The 21,348-nt window shown below is 41.9% G+C and overlaps 1 protein-coding gene across 1 annotated transcript; it reads left to right on the top strand.

The window, feature by feature from the left end:
• Positions 1 to 304: 304 nt before the first annotated feature.
• LOC134444851 (rano class II histocompatibility antigen, A beta chain-like) lies at positions 305 to 5,921 on the top strand. Its single transcript, XM_063194036.1, has 5 exons — positions 305 to 359; positions 659 to 763; positions 3,499 to 3,675; positions 4,783 to 5,064; positions 5,304 to 5,921. Exons 1-5 carry the CDS (start codon positions 305 to 307, stop codon positions 5,543 to 5,545), a joined length of 861 nt encoding a protein of 286 aa, XP_063050106.1. The 3' UTR covers positions 5,546 to 5,921.
• Positions 5,922 to 21,348: the final 15,427 nt, after the last annotated feature.

Genomic DNA, 21,348 nt, shown 5'->3' on the forward strand with positions numbered 1-21,348 from the left:
CAGGCATATGAGTGCCTTAATAGAGGCCAAATGTGCGGCAACAAAGTATTAGTTTAAATGTATGCATATTTATGCAACCATGTTAATTTAAATGCATTACATGCATTTATCTTGAACAAAATCTTTGTGACAGTATTTAAACTTTCTATTTATGGGTGTCTGCTGTGATTCATCCTGTTCAGAAGAAGTTCTGCATAGTAACTACTGACAACTGAATACTGATTGGTCCTTTCCCACATGTGTGCTCTTCAACCCTCTCTCTTTCTCTCAGTGTGTCTCCCAGAGCTTCTCAGAGTGCGAAACCATGGCCACATTACAATACTTTGTCTGTGCACTGATCATCCTGTCTCTGTCACTGGGTAGGTCCACTGCCACTTTCTATACTCTTTTATGATTATGCATGAGTAGAATATAATATATTTTCTTCATCCTGAAGAAAACTTGAGTGATGTAGTAGGCCTATTTATCTCGTGACCTCAGCATGTATGAAAAAATGTGTTCATTCATACTATATTATAGTATGCCTTAGTATGCAGTAGGTTAATTGGATAAATATGGATCAATTTTCTGTTTCCCATGGCAGTTGACAGGAGAACAAGTGTACAATGCATACTGATTATCCATACTGGTGGTGATAAATCTCATGTCTTGCGTGCAGATGGAGCCAATGGATATTACTACGTTGCGGAACTTCAGTGCCACTTCACCTACCCAGACCAGAGTTATCTGGAGTACATTCGATCCAGTTGGTTTAATAAGGCTGAATAANAATAATAATAATAATAATAATGAATTTTATTTGAAAGCGCCTTTCAAAACTCTCAAGGACACTGTACAGACAGAAACAAAATTAAACAAGACACATAAACAGAATTTTAAACAAAAATAAATAAATGAATACAATTATTATTATTTTTTTTAAATATGAAAATAAAATAAAATAAAACAGAATTTAAGAATCATAAAGAATAGGCTATTTGAAAAAGATAGGTTTTTAGCCTGGATTTAAAAAGGGGGAGAGAGTCAGTATTGCGGATGTCAGGGGGAAGGGCATTCCACAGCTGAGGAGCAGAGCAGCTAAAAGCTCTATTCCCCATGGAATTAAGACGGGCAGAGGGGACAGAGAGGAGAATGGAGGAAGAGGAACGGAGGGGGCGGGAGGGAACAGCAATGTGAATAAGATTAGAAAGATAAGGGGGGGCAAGATTGTGGATAGCCTTGAAGGTGTGGAGAAGTATTTTAAAATGAATTCTATATTTGACAGGGAGCCAGTGAAGATGTTGCAGTGCAGGGGTAATATGGTGACAGGAAGGGGTTTTTGTAATGATGCGGGCAGCTGAGTTCTGGACCAGTTGGAGCTTGTGGAGAGATTTTTGAGGGAGACCAAAGAGGAGAGAATTACAGTAATCAATGCGGGAGGTGACAAGACTGTGTACAAGAATGGAGGTAGAATGGGAAGTGAGAGAGGGGCGGAGACGGTTAATGTTGCGTAGGTGGAAATAAGCAGACCGTGTGATGTTGTTAATGTGGGAGAGGAAGGATAGAGAGCCATCAAGCAAGACGCCCAGACTCTTAACTTGAGGGGAGGGGGAGACAGGAGAGTTATCAATTGAGAAGGAAAAACTATCAGATTTAGATAAGGTGGATTTGGTGCCTACAAGTAGGACTTCAGTTTTGTTAGAATTGAGTTTCAAAAAATTGGAGGTGAACCAGGATTTGATTTCAGAGAGACAGGTGGTGAGGGAGGGGGGAGGGAGAGTGTCAGAGGGTTTGCCAGATAAATAGAGCTGGGTGTCATCAGCATAGCAATGGAAATTAATTTTGAATTTGCGGAATATGTTACCAAGGGGAAGGAGGTAGGTGATGAAGAGGAGGGGCCCCAAAACAGAACCTTGAGGGACACCAGAGGTAACAGGGGAGGGCTTAGATTTAAAAGACTTCATTTGAATAAATTGAGAACGACCAGAGAGATATGAGTGGAACCAGTCAAGGGGTGTGTTACTAATGCCAATTGAGGAGAGTCTGTGGAGAAGGATAGAATGAGAGATGGTGTCAAAGGCTGCACTGAGGTCAAGGAGAATGACAATAGAGAGTAGTCCAGAGTCAGCAGCCATGAGCAGGTCATTAGTGATTTTAACTAGGGCGGTTTCAGTGCTATGTCGGGGGCGAAAACCAGACTGGAAGTGCTCATAGAGGGAGTTAAGAGTTAGATGGGAATGGAGTTGAGAGGCTACAATTTTTTCTAGAATTTTGGAGATGAATGGAAGGTTGGAGATTGGGCGGAGATTGTTGTAGTCAGAGGGATCAGAGCCAGGTTTTTTGAGTATAGGAGTGACAGCAGCAACTTTGAACAGAGAGGGTACAGTACCAGTAGAGAGTGAGGAATGGATGATGGCAGAAATGAAGGGGAGGAGAGAGGGGAGGCAGGATTTGATGAGGGTTGTGGGGAGGGGATCAAGCTGACAGGTGGAGGGCGTGGATTTGGAGATGAGGACAGATATTTCAGAGGAGTCCGGGAGATGAAAACTAGAAAATAACTGGTGGAGGGGGAAGAGATCAGTGGGGGAGGGAAGAGAGGGGTTGCAGATAAGATGTTGGTGGATTTTATGGATTTTTTCATTAAAAAAGTCCAGTAATGAGTTGCAAGTCTCAACGGAGTACATATGAGCAGGGAGAGAGTCAGGTGGTTTAAGGATGTTGTTAAGCACAGAGAACAGGGTTTTGGAGTTGCCTTCGTTGGCATAGATTAAGGTGGAGTAGTAATCAGATTTAGTTTGAGAGATGCAGTCCTTGTAGAGTGATATGTGGGCTTGGTACATTTCTTTATGAACAGTGAGACCAGTTTTCTTGTACAGGCGCTCAAGTTGTCTGCCTTTGGATTTCAAGGTCCGGAGTTGAGGGGTGTACCAGGGGGCAGTTTGAGAAAAGGTGACAGACCGAGTTTTAACAGGAGCAAGACAATTTAGGACATTGTGAAGGCCATTGTTATACAGAGTGACTAGTTCATCAGGGGAGGAAAGATTATTAGGAATCAGAATGTTTTCAATGGAGGTAGAAAGTGAATCAATGTTAATGTCCTTAATATTACGGAACGAGATTTGGCGAGGGGTCTTGATGATGGAGAGGTGGAGGGTGACACTAAAGGAGACAAGGTAGTGGTCAGATATGTGGAGGTCATCGGCTGAGCAGTCGGAGGGGGACAGACCAGAGCAGCAGATTAAGTCCAATGTATGTCCTTTAGTATGGGTGGGGAAATCAATGAATTGCTGGAAACCAAAACTATCTAGGCAAGAAGAAAAGTCACAAGTAAGGGAGTGATTGGAGTTATCAAAATGTATATTGAAGTCTCCCAGGAGAATTACATTAGGAGAGAGGGTGGAGAGGTGAGTGAGAAGAGAGCCTAGCTCATTTAAAAATTCTTTGTGTGGCTTTGGAGGGCGGTAAAGGGAAGCAATGATGGTGGGGATGGGTCCAGGCAGCTGACAGGCAATGCACTCCAGCGAGTGCGCTTTAACAGCACCGTGGGGAAGTTTGTAGGCTACACGGCACACGGAGTGCTCAGTGCAGAGAGATATAACAATAATACAGCCATCATGGCACAGATGCGGGCAGAGAAGGAGAGATACTGCAAACACAATACCCAGAATGATATTGATAACATACTGACACAGACTGGTAAGTAGATGATAAAACACGACACACTCAAGAGGGTAAATCACTATCTACATTACCGCCTAATTATCTCTCTCGTGAAAGTATTTATTATTTTTTATCATTCATGGAGCAAGAATTGTAGTTCAGTTAAAAGACCAACTAGAGAAATATTCATGTGTTTCTGCATGCATTTACATATAGTAATTTGAAATTACTCCCTACTCCCTAAGACTTTCTGCCTTCTTTTGTGGAGTTAGAAACTAGAATGTTTTGCCCTGTCCCGCAATTCAATTTGTATATGCCAGCCGATGTATAGGCCAGAAATGGTGAGGAATCTTTAAAAAGGTCCTGGTTCCAGTTCGTGGTCCGGATCACCACCAGAATTCAATCACTTATCCCTTGAGTCATTACTAATAACTCCACAAAGTTGCGTCCAAATCCGTTGATTAGTTTTTGAGTTATCCTGCTGACAGAATCTTTAAAATGGTCCTGGTTCCGGTTCGTGGTCCGGATCACCACCAGAATTTAATCACTTGTTCATTGGGTCATTACCAACAACTCCACAGTTTCATTCAAATTAGTTTTTGTGTTATCCTGCTGACAGACAGACAAACAAACAGACAAACAGACAAACCAACGTGACCGAAAACATTACCCTCTTTGGCGGAGGTAACTAATATTAATGAAAGTGTTCCTGACAATTATCCTAACAATATATTTCTTATAATAGGATATATAATGTAAGGATGTAACATAACTTATGGTTTGCAATGCCAAAATCACAATTGAGTTTGCCACTAACATCGTACCAGCATTACATGCATCAGTGGAAATGCATATTGTGCCAAAAACCCAGCCTCAGTCTCGCCATTCTAATATAACACAAATGCATGAAATAGCCTACATGTTCACGGTGGCTGCTGGTGCCTAGTTGTTAAAGATGTGGGCTTTAGATCAAAGGGTTGTGGGTTCGAATCCCACCATTTCACTCCCTACCGCAATCCATAGCTGTGGTGTACTTGAGCAAGGTACTGTAACTGTATATTGCTTTGGATAAAAGCGTCAGCCAAGTGTAATGTAATGCAATAATGTAATGTAATGTAATCCAGAGAAACTGCTGTGTTTCAGCTGAGCCAGAGGTGAAGTTGAGACTGATAAAGGCGTCCAGTAGTGGCCATCCAGCCATGCTGGTGTGCAGCGCCTACAACTTCTACCCCAATATAATCAAGCTGACCTGGTACAGGGATGGGCAGGAGGTGACTGGTGACGAGATATCCAGTGAGGAGCTGGCGGATGGAGACTGGTACTACCAGGCCCACTCCTACCTGGAGTTCACCCCCAAAGCTGGAGAGAAGATCTCCTGTGAGGTGCACCACATCAGCCTCAGGGAGCCTCGAGTGATCCATTGGGGTGCGGACAATCATCATTCTCACAGTTTAATTGTACATGTGCACGTGCATGCACACGCACACATGTGCACGCACACAGACACACACACTCTCTCTCTCTCTCTCTCTCTCTCTTTATCTCTGTCTCTCTCTCGTTCACACACATATTCTCTCTCTCTCTCTCTCTCTCTCTCTCTCTCTCTCTCTCACGCACACACACACACAACACAAATATAAATAGCAGAAATAATGTTCCCCCAGACTCCTCCATGCCTGAGCCTGAGAGGAATAAGATTGCCATTGGGGCAGCAGGCCTGGTGCTGGGGGTCATCATTGCTCTGGCTGGATTCATCTACTACAAGAAGAAGTCCAGAGGTGTGTATTGTTTCTGTAGTGTACCCTGTAGCTGTGTGGAGTGTTCGAGTATAGAGGTGTGTAGTGTTGAGGTGTGTGTCACTACTGTTAGAGTTTTGAGTGTAGAGGTGTGTAGTGTTACTAGTTAAAGTGTAAGAGTGTGGAGGTGTGTGCAGTATTTTGAGCCCAAGTAACACACAACATACGTACATTCACCATTCAGACCTAAGGGTTGTAAAAAATATACTGTATATGCTACAGATGGTCTTATACTGTATTATGGTACAGTGCTGTAAAATGAGATCAGATACCTGTGTTTCTAGGTTTTATTGTAAAGGATTAAAATGCGTTAGTAAAACATTCCTTTAAGTTCCTTTAAAGGGGATAGAGAATCAAAATCATATTTTTCACGTTTTTACTGTTAGGTCAGAGTCTCCCCACTATGGGAAGTACACACAAAGTGGCAGAAATGGTCAGAACCTCTGTTTCAAGTACTCCCCCTTTTTTGAATTAGCGCCAAAAAATCGGCCAATCCCGTTTTTACACCAAAATGACGTCCCGAAAGTGCCAACAGCCCGCCCATACCCGCACCCACAGAAACCCCCATCAGAGAGAGTTTATGGGTAATACGAGAGAGGAATCTCGCTACTTTTTCCGGGTGGTACTGTCCACTAAGTGGCGCCATCCAGACAGCGCAGAGGAGCGCCAAGGAGCGCAGAGGCTGTTGAAATGAATGGGGTCGCATGGAGCTCAACCACGATGCTGCCATTGCTTTGGGAGAGAATTGGTATCATCGTTTCATTTTATTTTTCCAAAAGGCAGGATAGATTATCCTTTCAAACAGCAGTTAGTTTGAATGTTTAAACTTGCTGGATCTTTGTAAAATACGTCTTTATTGTCAATATGACGTCACGAGTGGCTTCACACACTGCGTTTAGATTGGTCGGCCGGCTGCATTGCTGTGATCACGACGACCGTAAAGCAATTTTGTTAGCAAGATGCTAGCGGAGCCTGACTCATAAATGCCAACGCTGTAGGAAATCAGAAGGACATAATTCCCAGGTTATTGTACATTTCATTGAAATCCACATTGGTTTCTCAGAACCTACAGTAATATTGTCAAGTTTCAGCAGACAGTGAGCACAATTGTCAGTTATTAGCGCCAGCCTTATGACCTCTGCTGTCTCGACAGCGCTCCTTAGGTGAACTGCAGGCACGGGTTTGAGGGTGAGATTCAACACTGTATGTAAACCCACTGTGCCCCCTTCGAAACACGCCCCTTCGAAACACCCCTTCGAAATTGTGCCTGCCAACCTCACCCTCACATCTGGAAGACGAGCAATGGTGGCTAGGCGTAACAGTGTCGTGTCTTTACATAGTCTCCCAACGGAAAGCAATGTGCGAGACCAATGGCTTTTATTCATTTTCAACAGTATCCCAAGTATACACAACCGTGAACTATTTCTTTCCCCTGCGCATTTCACGGATGACATTGCACAATTTCGAGCTGGCTTCAGTCGGAATGTAATGTTCAAGTGGGTCAGTTCAAACTTTGCGACCAAATCAACCCCAGCAACCAGTATCGCCTGTAAGTATCACATTGTTCATTTTCTTTTACATTTGTGTTGCACCATATTCTTCTTGTAACGATGCACGTTAGCTTTGGTTTGTTTATCTAAATGAGCTAACCCCCTATCAGCTTTAGTTATGTGCACCAATAATGCTGGTGGCATTACATGCAAAAGGCCAGCTTATTATTTCAGTGCACCTTCGGAAGTCACAGTAACCGAATTAAAACGAAACAAACGAAGCCAAACTAAAATGTATTTGTACAGAATTCAGTTACGAGCTCAATAGGAAGGGGGATTCAGAAACCGAGGCTATTCCAAGTAACCTTGTAGCAGGTGGTTCAATGCTAGCATGATTCCATATCAATCCTCTACTCCTCTGTATGAAATGCAATGTTGGACCGTGATCTGGAATAAGTCAGTGAAGAGTATTCGTGTCATTTTCAGAGCGTAGAGCCACTTCAATCTCTCTGTGAAAGGGAAGTCCATTTCACCGACCTAGACGTCTGCTGGAAACCGAGTCTCCGTGACACAAAGCAAATCAAAGATGAATGTGTTCTTTGCGCAACGATAACGTTGACTGATTCATGAAATGTATAAGTAACATTGTAGTTATGTGCCGCTGTGATGTTTCTCACTAGACGTACGCAAATGGACTACATTTGTTTAGTTTTTATTGCCATGTGTACAGGCTTCATATTGCTTTCTCTAAGTGCACACCTGCAACAGGTTTCTAAACATTCTCCATAATGTTTGCTGGTCAGGTGCCCCCCTGTGAAAACACCAGAAGTGGACATGGCTATGCCATCCAGCAGATTCAACATCATCCTGCCCATGAGTGTCACACTGTAAGTAAGCTCAAATTATGTTTTGTGTAATAAAAAAAAGAATGATATTGACAACAGACAACTAATTTTCAAGCTTTTGCACACAGCTGTGACAGAACAGCACATTTCTTTCTAACAGATTCTGTTACACAAAATTCATCCTCTCGTTGTTCCCCACCTCCAAGCTGTGTGGGGTTATATACTATATTAGGCCTACTTGGAGTTTAGGTCTGAGAGAGAGAGAAACCAGAGTTGACAATTAAGCATCTGGTCATTCGATAAATGTTTGAGAATGATATTGTTTTGTGAACCCCCAGCTTGAAATATTTAGCATCACTCTCTAAGCTTTGGCGTTGTCTTCATGCGTTGTTTGCTTCACACATTAATGTTCATATCATGTTGTAATATTGCAATTACCTGTCACATATGCACTCACACAGCAAGTGGCATGCGTTTTAAGAAAGAATGTGGACAAATCAGCTCTTTTTATTATTTTTCTCAGGACACCTCCACAAGATATGTACAGGATGTCTGTTCCCAAGGGAAAGAAGGAAGGCCATTTTGTCAAACCAGTCAAAACAAAGGCAATCTTTGGTAAGCTATTCATGAAAACACAAATAATTCATTTACAGTGTAATGGAATGTGGGCAACACATTAAAAATAATAGAAATCCAATACATGCAATGAAAATGTTTAAGATTATGCCAACAATCTGGTTAAGATGGTGTTTGATGAAATGGTCCTGGATCCTGACCCATTCACCGCAGACCTACTGAGGAGCAGTCCAACCAAATCTTTGCAGTACACTTGAACGACCCACAGTAGAGGATGCAGTGGCTCTTCCCGTCCCGTTTCGGTTGAAGGGGGTTGTCCTGAATCCAGCGTACTCTTCAGTGGTCTCAGGGAATTCCGCCCTTATTCTCTGCACAATACAGGGACGGTATGACGGCACATGCTATCCGACCAAGAACCTGCAAACTACCTGCACATAATGGACGAAATAAATATTCATTCTTGAGTGTGGTTTATGCTGTTTAATTGTGTACATCATCGTTTCTGAAAGTTTTTGGTGCCACAAACATTTATTAATATGGAATTGCAGTACTGCCTTATTGTAATGAAAGAACAAGTTTCAGAACCACCTTTGCAAATAAATGCTACTGGCTTGTATCTGTTTTCCTTTTTCTTTGTATGTATCAACCAAATGTGGTGTGGTAGTGGTGTTGGAAGCAGTAATGTAGTAGTATAATTATACTGTAATATACCATATAATATGTAACACTGTCAGAGATGATTATACAGCACCCTACCTTTCCATTCCTCTGTGTCAAACGACCATGGTCTCTGCTCTGTAGACATTCAAGGCGCTTTGGAGTGCATGTTGGTTCTAGGCCAGGACGTCGTATGGGGGTTGGGTACCTGGGGATCAATGTTGCATTACGGTAAATCATTCACATGGAGAAAGTCCTATATGCATGTGACATGCAAATACAGTTTCCCCGTAGGACCTGGTGAGTGGAATAAAACGCCAGTGATTGGTCAGATTTCACAATTATCTTCATTGATACACCAATGAAGACCATTGTGAAATCTGATCAATCACTGGCGGATTTGTTTTGTCTACAGAGGCTGCATGTCCATTTATGTAGCAGCACCCTACATGTCATTCCATTGCTATTTATAAAGGCTTGATCAATCACTTGGTTTTCTCTATGTCCCTTACAGTAAGTTACGCTACATCACTGTTCTGAACTTTTAAGGGCATTTGGTATCACTCACATTAAGTATACCCCCATGATTTATCAATTGAGTCAACTTATTTGTAACACTGCGCAACGTTATTTGACAAGTGCAATGACGATAACCTGTCAGATTCCAAGACAATGGAATGAGGAAAACGGATGAGAGAGGTTTCTTGAGCTGAACTCCAAACACAAAGGTAGCGCGATAATGAAGCCTTTTTTGCCAGCATCAAAAATAGTAGGCCTAAGCCTACAGTAATATAGTAATGTGGTAATGACAGAGACGGTCTATTATGAATTAAAATAATCGTAGGTAATAACCTACTGTTTAGAAACGTTTCCCTGGGGCCGGTATGCTGGTTGTTGCCGCTGTTCTTCTTCTTCCTCTTTCCCCTCTGGATTGAACATAATACGTAGTGCTGGATCCGCGAGTGTGCCATGGCACATGGCTAGTTTTTGTCGTATTTTATCTTACTGTATCTTATCTACTAACGCCGGCAATTCACTTTCTAGCAGTCAAGTAATTAGAGCTACCACCATAGCCCTTTGCTACCACACTACGAGAAAGTTAGTTAGCTGCAGCTCTGGGGTGCATCTCTCAAAGGCGAAGTAGCTAGTCGTTAGCAATGTTGCATAGTAGATACTATAAAAGTTACTAACTCTTGTGTCTCGAACGTTAGCACACAAAGTAACTACTGCTTGGAGTAATGTGCACTCTGAAGTAGTGGTGACTTTGAAAGTGAGGCGCCTCCTATCCGTATCTCGACAGTGAAGTTGAAGTACAGCTGGAGTAGATCCATTGAGTCCAGACATCACCTCAGCCACCCCAAGTAACACACAGCGCTAGTCTACTTCAGAGTGTGACTCCACCCATTAGCTAAACTTGTAGTACATATTTGACCACAAATGTGTCAATATCTTTTAATCCTGTGGTGCAAAAGCGCTGAAAATCAATCGACATGCACACAAAGTCATGATACAGCTGCGAGAGTGTTCAGAACACAAATTCAAGTCATGTCATTTGTTCGTGAAAAAAAATTCATATAATTGGAATCTGATGAATCCTACACTAATAATATACTTTTAGCTGTATACCGATTGAATTTCGTCTCATTTCGATGTGTAATTTGTGAAATATTTAGATTAGAAAGTATTGGTTACTCCCGGAAATTCACTGGTTTACGTGTCAAGTACTTAAACATTTTTGGCGCGAATTTCATTTCATAGCCTAGGGGTATTTACGCTTGCCTATCAATGGGAAGACGCGAGCCACGCTAGTTCGAATCCAGTGTGTGGCATGTTGACAACAACTCGTGAAATCGTGTTTTGGACCCTACAGTGTAACACATTTCCCTTGGCTGCGCGTAATGCACAAAATAAATGATCTATTTCTGCCAGATATTTCCAAAATTGTGGCACTGCAACCATGTGGATTCGAACCTGCGTGGCTTCTGTTTTCCCATTGGGATGCAAGCGTGAATACCACTAGGCTATGTAATGAAATTCGCACCAATATTTTTAGGGATATGACAGTTCCACAGGTGAATTTCCGGGAGTAACCACTACTTTATTATCCAAATATTTTACAAATTACACCTCGGAAAGAAACGAAATCAGATAATACTGCATTATTGGTGCGGACGGTGTCAGATTGTAATGCCACGGCCGTGTTTTTTCACAAAGAAATTACAAGGTGTGTTGTGGAGGAAACAGCTGAGTCACGGTGTCGTGACATCCAATCAAATGTGCTGGTGGTGGTTGTACACTATTGCTTTCTACTTCACGCACTGAATTTAGGAGGAAACAGCTGAATCATGAGTCAGCTAGACACATGTGGTTGTCATCCAATCAAAAGGGCTATTCATGCTTGTCTCTTGTTGCTTCTTTGGTCACGCACTGCAATGACAAGAAAGTAAGTAGCGGTGTGGACTCAGGAAAGTAGCCACATTACTTTGGGCTTACTGTGGGAATGGTAAGGTTTCGAGAAATGCACGTATTTCGCCTTGAAGTAAGTAGATAACTTTGAAGTACATCTGTAGAAAGATGCTAAGGGACTGTTCGTAATTTACCGGGGGGGGAGGGCTGGTGCGTAGGGGGGGGAGGGCCATGATGAAAAAAAATGAGGTGGAGGGGAGGGCCATGGCAAAAAAAATCAGAGTTAGGGGGAGGGCCATGGGAAAAAAACGAATTTATTTTATTTTATTTTAATTTATTTTTTTAAATAATAATAATAAAAAATGCTCTGAAACACATCGCTTTGCGATGCAAGGTCCCGGGTGCATACTTTAGCACTGAAGCGTGTATCTGTAGTCAAAAAACTATCAGGTGCAGCTACTGTAGATTGCCCGCGCTGACTCTCTTTCACTGTAGGATTGCTAGTGCTACGGAGCATCATAGAAAATGCCCGTGAGCAAATATCAAACTAGCTGAGGTGAACTATAGGCCTATGGGCTAAACAGTTTGGGAAGTTTTGACAACGAATTGGATGGGCATTTCCAGAGGAATTTTGGAGAGGTGTTGTAGTCAACTGGTGGTCACAGCCTCTGTTAAGGCACCGCCGTGTGCTTTACATCTGTGTTCAATGGTCGCATAGCACCGCCGAGAGAGACGTTTGTTTTGTTTAGCTTGTGGTGTCAAGGTATTAATAAAAGTGGTATTAACAGCGATATGTTGGCTTGGGCATGCATCAACATACACGGTCTTAAACCCATTGGAGGAGCTAACTTGTTGTGAGAAGTCTCATCACTTTGGTGATCAAAAACGGACCAATTAACTAGGCTAAGCAAGGAATTAGGTGAATTTAAAGTGCGACGGAATGTCACCAAAATTGTGCATCGTGTCAGGTAAGAAGTGACTTTTGTTTCTTGCGGTGGAGATTGGATTCGTAGACAGACAGACTAGGTCGCTAGGTGTTGCGCTAGGTCTTGCCTATTGCTGGTGAAGTCTATCTTAGCCTCGGAGTTGGCTATGGGGTGAATCTATAGCACAGCCGATGGTGTGCGTGGCTTGTCTATCATAACTGTTGCCAAAATTGAATTGCCGCGGTGTGAAATGGCTGTGCTATTGTTAGATGTTTTGGACTTTTGTAGTGGTGGCGATTTGTTCCTTTTGCCTCTTGCTGCTGATTTGACCACCGTTTAGCGGCACCTTTTAGTGCGTCTTTACTTAAATATGGCCAACGTCAAATGCAAACTAAAGGTGGCTTTCACACTCTCCCTGTATCAATAGCCAGCAATGGCACCAGCTGCTTTGGCGCTTAACCTACTTCTCTCGCCGATCACAGCACAAACTCTTTGGCCGTCAGAGTGTAGCCTAATTACATTCGGGAAGCAGTAGGCCTATGCCTGTCTGTGTGTGCGTGCGTGCTTCTGTGCGCGGGCGGGGAGACAAGGCAGGGGTCCTGATCGTATGCATCTTGAGATACACAGTCGCAATTGCAAGAAAATCTAAATTGTTTGAAAGCCCGGTCACCTCTCACAAGTGCATCTCATAGCCTAGTCATGCATTTCTACTAATTTCACACATTGTAGACTGCCCATGGAGAAGAGAGAAACTGTCATTTGCTCTTGAACACGCCCTCACCTCCACATTAGGTGCGCGTTTCCCTTCCATAAGAAGAACTTAATAATTTTGAAGTGAAATGTTAAACAAAAAAAAGGTAAAATCTAGTCATCCTTGGTTAGGCTACATAAAACATGAAGAAGTTAGTCAGATGGGATTCGCCATTCTTCATCCTAAAATAGGAAATTGCATCTTTAAAAAAACATTTTTTTGGAAGAGGACTCCCAGACCCTTCGCTGACCACAGCACCCCCTGGTCAAAATGAGTTCCTGCGTCCCTGCAATTTGTCTTGGTGACAGTGGAGTTAAAAGGCATCCCATGCAGCCGCAGAGGTAGATTCTAGCGGCTTCTCATAGGTATCCACTGATATCGATAGCAATAGTGCAGACAACCGCCCTTGATGTAGGCTACTCTGACTGTTGTCATGATGGTTGTTCATCTACCAATTTTACATATTACATTTTTGTACCTGTAGGGGGAGGGCCATGGGAAAACAAAATTGAAGCGGGGGGAGGGCCATGGGGAAAAAAATTGAGGTGGAGGGGGGGGCCATGATTTTTTTTTTTGACCGGACTTCCAGCGCACCAGCCCTCCCCCCCCGGTAAATAACGTACAGTCCCTAACGTTGGAGAAACGTACCCCTGGTTAGCTGTAAAAGTAATAGCTAGGATAACCAATCAGGAAGCACGGCAAATAATCTGCGTCATCATTTAAGTGCATTTATAATGAGGTTGCCAAATAAGCACAGAAATGAGCGAAATGAGGGCAAACGAAGCATGTTGAATTCCAACCAATACACAGCGTTTTTATATAGCCTTTTATGGTTCTAAGACATTACAGACCCAGCCACATTGTTTTGGGCTATACATCACATCACAGAACAAGGGTAAATAGCCCATTCAACCATTGTCTATCCCCTTTGAGAAACTTCTGTTTGCCACCATGGGGGAATCCTTTTTTTGCGATTATTATTTTTTTATTATGTTTTTAGTACATCACAGAAAAACAAAACAAACAAGACAACGATAATGGACAACAATCAACATCTACCCCCCCCCCCCCCCCAAACTCTCTCTCTCTCACACACACACACATACACACACAGGTTTCGTTCCCAGCTCGAGGAAGAAGAAATCCGCACTCACAAACTGCGTCTCATTATTTATTTATATTACCACCATGTCCAAAAAGCAAACGCGTTTCGGCTAACAAGCCTTCATCAGTGCGTGGTACGACGCACTGATGAAGGCTTGTTAGCCGAAACGCGTTTGCTTTTTGGACATGGTGGTAATATAAATAAATAATGAGACGCAGTTTGTGAGTGCGGATTTCTTCTTCCTTAAGTTGACGCTTTTTATCTCGCACCCAAAAGCTTTTTGGTTTTCCAAGAAGTTGAGCGCGTCCTCTGCCAATACTTCATTCCCAGCTCGTTCACCCAGTTCTAGAAAACACACAAAAAATGTTAATTATAACAGCTCAGCATAATTGATGAGTAGAAGCAATAAGTACAAGAGGATAGTAGAAGAGAATAAGAAGATGAAAAAGAACAAGCCATCATCCCATCATCCTGCTTATAAAAGATGACCACTCATTGATGTTCTTCCTCAGAGCAGATTTTTCAAGTTTGGCCAGGTGTATGACTGTATTAAATTATCCAATGTTGTTGTGACAAAGCATGAGGAGTTTTCCATCAATTAATTTTTTAGCGGCAGTTAGGGCTATCGAGAGCCAGCGTTGCTGCACTAGGGAAATGTCCAGCTCACTGAAATCATTTAGTAAAAGAATCCTTGGGGAGCAAGGGATGGTGCGGTTAAGAATAGAGGACATCTTTTGAGGAACCATTTCCCAAAACATTTGTACCCCAGGGCATTCCCAGACCATATGTAAAAATGTACTTGTAGCCCCTAAGGACCACAGCTTGCATGTGGGTGATGGTTTTCTTTTCATGCGATATAGTTTAAGAGGAGTGGTATAGAGTCTGTGAATAAAGTTATAATGAATCATCTGATGGTTAGGGTTACGTAATGATAACACTATCTTTGACCATACTGTTGGCCAATTGATAGTGGAAGGTGTGATAGACAGGTCATGGCTCCAAAGAGCATCAACTTGTCAAGGCTTTTCCACAGATTTGGCAATGTAGTTATAGAGATTAGAAATCAGATCTTTGGTGGATAAACAAATATTTTGTATTGGGTGACATTCTAGTTTCTCTCCCCACTGGACCCCATATGCACGAAGAGCACTACGAATTTGTAGGTAGAAAAAAAAGAAGTACCAGGTAGGTTGTAGTGGGATTTTAGGTCTTAAAAAGAGTGTATTATCTGATGTAATGTCGGAGAGGGTATTTGTCCCTTTATCATTCCACTGACGAAATGAAATAGGTTGTTTCCCCAAACAGAGATCAAAGTTATTGAATAAAGGAAGATAGGAATGATATTTCAGGTGGGTTTTTCGAATAAGATTCTACGGTTCTCCAAGTGGCAATGAGGTTTGAAACAATGGAGCCAAACGTGGATTTACACATTTTAAGAGGAATATTGGAAGCCTGTGTGGTTTAACCAGGTTTTCCTCCAAAGGTCACCAAGCCACTTGTGCTCTCGTATTAAACCAGGAACTGAGAGGTCGGAGAGTTGAGGCCCAGAAATAGTGTTCAAAATTTGGGATCCCAAGACCACCAGATATTTTCCGTCTTTGAAGTGTAGATATTTTCATTCTTGGGCGCTTTCCTCTCCACACATAGTTGCACAAAAGTCTTTGTAATTTCTCCCAATGACCAGGAGGGGGAGGCAAGGGTAACATGGTACTGCAGAAGTTGACTCGTGGAAGGATATTCATTTTAATAATTGAAACTCGTGCGCTAAATGTGTTGGGAATGGACATCCATTTCACGAAATCACTCTCCACCATGGGGGAATCCTGAAAAGTTCCCAGAACCTTCAGTGTGGGTGATAAATTAGTCCTTGGAAGAACCTGGAAGTTCTTGGAAGAAAAATTAAAAAATAATAACAAAATCAAAAAATTATGTGACCATGGGCTTTGGAGGCATTATATGTTTTCTTGTTTATTTTTGACAGAGCGGATATTGGTTCCTTCTTCTTAGAGTAAGTCTAGCATTGATTTCAAACCCACAAACACTTTTCTTGAAAAACTTTTATGATAAGCTTTTGGAAACAGGGAGGACTCTGTTCTCATCCATATGCCTTTTAAACGTGTGTTTGTATGTTTACAGGCAAATCCCTGCATGCTCAACATCGATCAAGACCCTAATCAACAAATTAGTAACGAAATACGGTTCAATTTGAGAACTGTTTCTGCTGCCTTTCCATTAACACATTTGTATGTTAGTAAATCTATCACCATTGAAACATTGTTGTTATTGCAGGTCATATACAGAAGTTAATAGGGATTTAGAATAAAATTCTATGCCTGAGAATGATACATGCATAGTACGTAACACTATTTTGGACTTTTAGAATCTGTATAGTTTCCTTAAAGGAGCACTGTGTAGGACGAGCGGGTATAGAAACTATGTTGCTCATTAAAACTCATTAAAACTCATTAAAAAATTGCCAAATTTGATCTTTTCATGAATATTTACTAATATATATATATATATATATATATATATATATATATATATTTACTAGTATGACCAAAGTACAGTAAGTTTTGCTGCTAAAAATGTATATTTCTGGAAATTCAAAATGGCGGACCATGGAGGGGATCCATCTTTTTATGTATGAAAAGTGCAATTTCCCCAGTCATAATGAATACAGATGGTGGTGGTAAGTATTCATGAAAAGGGTAACATTTGTGAATGAGCAGCATCAATTCCAGAAATAAACTACAACAGATATTACACAGTGCACCTTTAATGGGACTTTGGCTTTCTCGGCTCCATTTCTCTGTATTGTGTGTGTGTGTGTGTGTGTGTGTGTGTGTGTGTGTGTGTGTGTGTGTGTGTGTGTGTGTGTGTGTGTGTGTGTGTGTGCGTGTGTGTGCTTAAGTGTGTGTATTGCTTTGCTTTGAAACATTTATATTTATGACTGATAACACCTCCTGTTCTCTCCCTCCAGGCCATTCCCTGCCAGTGCACAGACATGGGTGTGCACTGCCTGCTTGTCTACCTCTGTCAGCACAGACAGATGGCACATCATGCATTAGACATTGTGTAAATTATGACTATGTCTGTCAGTGCACAGGCAGGGTGGGACTTGATTAGGGACCCTGTGTCTACCTGGTGGTCTGGTGGTGGGTATATTTATCACATGTCCTTGTGCCTCGATGCCACCCCTCTCCCCCCATGAAGTGAACACCGTAGGAATCATGGGAAGATGGTGGAATCATGCCCAATGTGCAGGCCCACACTTGGGATGCACTTGGGGATTCAGGCACTGGTTTGTTGGGTTTCTCTCTACCAGGGGTTCCCTCTACCATCTCCCCTTTGCTGTTGTCTCTCTCTTGCTCCCTTTTTCTCGTTCTTTTCTAATAAGTAATCCGACAGATGCTGACACCTAGTGGCGGTCCTACAATGAGTTGCGGAGCAAGTGTCACCCCCTCCGACGCCCGGCCCCCTACGTGGTGGCCCCGTCCACTGGCAAAAAACGCCAAAAATGCTCAGAATAACTGACAAAGACCACTATTTGAAATGTTGTAGTAATGTTATAGTGTAGGAATACCACTTTTAAACAATGTTTAATGTTTAAAACTATTTTAATGTCGTAATGTCATTTGTGGCCAGGGGTTTGCAATGTGACCGCCGACTCTCGGGTGCGGCCCGGAGCAATTGCCTGGTCGGCCCACCCCGCCCAGTTGATAGCCACTCCTGAAACATACACTGCACTACATCCCCTAGACATTTTGATCATTTTAATAAACCATTTTTAAAACATATTGTGTTGTTAGTGTCTCTCTTTATGTTGTAACCTGCAACTCTTTGCAGCAAGCCATGCCCGTCACTAATATTTGAGGTGAGGTGAGGTGTTGAGGTTTGTGTTGAATTCAATAACACCAGCTGAAATTCATTCAAGTCACACCACATTGATTCGACGCCACAGCCAGCAGCATTTGATACAGCGCATTAAGCATTAGTCTCCTCCTGTACGATACATAACCTGGAGTTGTGTTTTGTCCAATCGGTTGATTTGTTAGCTCATTAAAATGATTATTTAAAAGGTTTTAATTAGATAATGTAATTTTAATGATGGCTCAGAATCTTGCTAACTAAGAACTGATTGATTTTGGCAGTGACCGGTGAGGAATTGGGCTGCCTTAACCGGAAGGATGGAGCAAATTTGACACAGCAGTATCTCTAAACGGGACACATTTGGACCATAAGCCTTTGTCATAAGACAAGACAGGTATTTTGAAGACCATTTTCAGTATAAATTAAATTTTGACAAAATATGTAGTTACTGCACTTCACCTAAATGTACTTTATGAGTCCCTCTTCACAGTAGGAGTCAATAGCTCCCTCTGGGTCGTTGATATAGCACCTTTAAACAACACCTGCATATAATGGATGCATTTTTGAACCATCATTGTTCAGATTTGTAATATATGGTATCAAAAGAGATTAAATGTTTTCGTAAACTTAATTACTATACTACGGTACATGGGCTGCCTTAATGACTTGTGCACAGTGGCACAATTCACATGATTTGTTTTCTCCTCACATGTGACAAACAAAGCAGGTGGGTATTGTTCATGTGACTGGGCCACATAGTGATTTCCCTTTCTAACTTTTGCTTCCCATGGAAGTAAATTTTACTTGGCCCAGACGTTTAAGGCACCTAACTGACACACTGGGTTTTTAATTCCAGTACGAGCTGTATCCCTACCATATTTCAGCACCATGCATTTTTCTTCATATTCTTCATCTCCAACACAGTGCAGTTTTGATGCTATCCTATAATGCACACATAGTGTTGGTGTTATCAGTTCTAAAAAGATTGATCTTGGCATCATGGCTTAAAGAGTCCCATTAGCCTAGATTTTCGTCAGAATTAGGCCTGGTGGCCCAGCCGTGGCTTAGGCGGCTGGGCACTGGACTGTTAAGTGGGCGAACAGGGTTCGAATCCCGATCCCCAAGCCCGAGGTTATTTCCCGATCCTCCTGTCTCTCTCTCCCACTCACTTACTGTCCCACTCTTCACTGTCTTGTTTAAATAAAGTTTGCCCGCACCCCAAAAAATACTGTATATACTGTATATAAAAATAAAATAATTAGGCTTGGCAAACTCTTGGCGGGGTTTGTTGTGACTGGGCTATGGGAGAGGCGTCTTTGGTGCACAACACCCACATACTCAATTCCTTGCCATGTCGTGTCATGGGAAATAATCACCCCAGTTTAGATTTCTAGATAACTGTGGTGAACTTGCAGAACAACATTCCGGAACTTCATTTTCATTTGAAAAATCCACATTCTGCCACTCCACACAACAGAAGTCTTCTTGATTGGGTACAGGTTTGGCCAGCGCAGTCACCAGACATGCACTGTGAGAGTTCAGACCTCTGCCAAGGAAGCTGTTTGCTAGAACTTTTGACTATGTCACAACCTATTTTTATTTGAAGTCTCTCTGCCTTCTTTTGATGGTTAGAAACTGGGATGTCAAAATCGCCCTGTCCAATTCAATTCAATTTGCCGTCACTAGGGGTGTCTAGATTTCTAGGCTAGCAATGGTGAAGATTTTTTTTTTAAAAAAGATCCGCAATTCAATTTGCGGTCTCTCGGGGCATTTCAATTTCTAGGCTAGCAATGGTGAAGAATCTTTTAGTAAGTCCTGGTTCCGGTTCGTGATCCGGATCACCACCAGAATTAAATCACCTGTTCCTTTGGTCATTGTCAACAACTCCACCAAGTTTCATCCAAATCAGTTCACAAGTCTTTGAGTTATCCTGCTGACAAACAAACAGACAGACAGACAAACAAACAAACCTTGGCAGAGGAAATTATGAGTCTTTGTTGAAACACAGGGACACAGTCCTTCAAGCTAAAGGAAGTCATATAGTAATTTGGATCGTACATCACCAGTGCTTCATTTTCTGAAGTTAAGTAGCATATTTATTTGTTTTGAAGTGTTTTTTCACATTATTTTCTGTAGGCGACAAAAGTTTTGTCTTGCTAAAATCTGCCCTTTCCGTGCTCATTAAATGATTAATCTTTCTTTAGTGCAACAAATTTATTTTTGTACAGTACATAAAACGTAATTTGGAGTGTTGTAGCTTTCATATGCGTGACTTCTGAAGCCAATTGATTTACTGAAAGTCAGGTTATTAGCAGGTTATTGATCTAACAACATGGATATGCGACAAAACTTTTGGGAAGGGCTGAAGGCATACATTTACTAAACTGTCAAAAATGTTTTACTTTGCAATACAGAGGTAGGACTGTAAAAGGGGAATTTGGGTTGCATAAGTGAAACTGTTCTCTCAAGTGCATTTAAAATGGATGGGATGGGTGTATGGACTTCGAACAAAGCAGGAGTGTGGGGCCTGTTCGACAGATCAATGGCTGTTTTAATAACAAGGTATAGTACAAATTAAATAACGACATTAATAACGACATGTACAAGTGAAATAATGGCATTAATAACGACATGTACAAGTGAAATAATGACATTAATAACGACATGCTCAAGTGAAACACAATTGCACCTTGTCGAAACGCAAGAAGCCTCTTACAAACAACGAGTCTGTTATAATATTGACAAAAAAATGGGGGTGGGGGGGGGGGAGTTTATCACACCCATCACATTGACTCCCATATCACTACAATTAGGCCTATATCAAATTCAGCTAAAATAAGGCTAAATTGAAAGCCTCAGCGTGAAGCAGTCTTGATGGATTTTTATTTCTGTCAACGCTTCAAGAGGTAGATCTCGCTTGCCATCTAGGCATAGATTAGGGATCTCTGGCATAAAAAGGCTGGTGACCACTGGTGTACACTCTATAGTTGACCTACATGTGTGTCTACTGTAAAATACATTGTATCATTAGGCCTACATCATTACATTGTCACCAAAAATGATCTGAAAACAGGGTTTTAAAGTGTAACATATTGTATGTTTCCTTTAAAGGCGAGTAAGATCACAAGGCAGGTTGTCAGTAGCTAAAGGTGCTGTTGCAATGTGCTCTGCAGTCCACTCTAGACAGGAGAGAATAATGAAATGTGAAGAAATGTCAGAATTACAAGGACAAGTACAGTTTCACACATGAGCAATATTTCACATTACTGGCCATTTAGTCAATT

The sequence above is a fragment of the Engraulis encrasicolus genome, chromosome 3 (assembly GCF_034702125.1).
Source record: "Engraulis encrasicolus isolate BLACKSEA-1 chromosome 3, IST_EnEncr_1.0, whole genome shotgun sequence".
Classification (NCBI taxonomy): domain Eukaryota; kingdom Metazoa; phylum Chordata; class Actinopteri; order Clupeiformes; family Engraulidae; genus Engraulis; species Engraulis encrasicolus.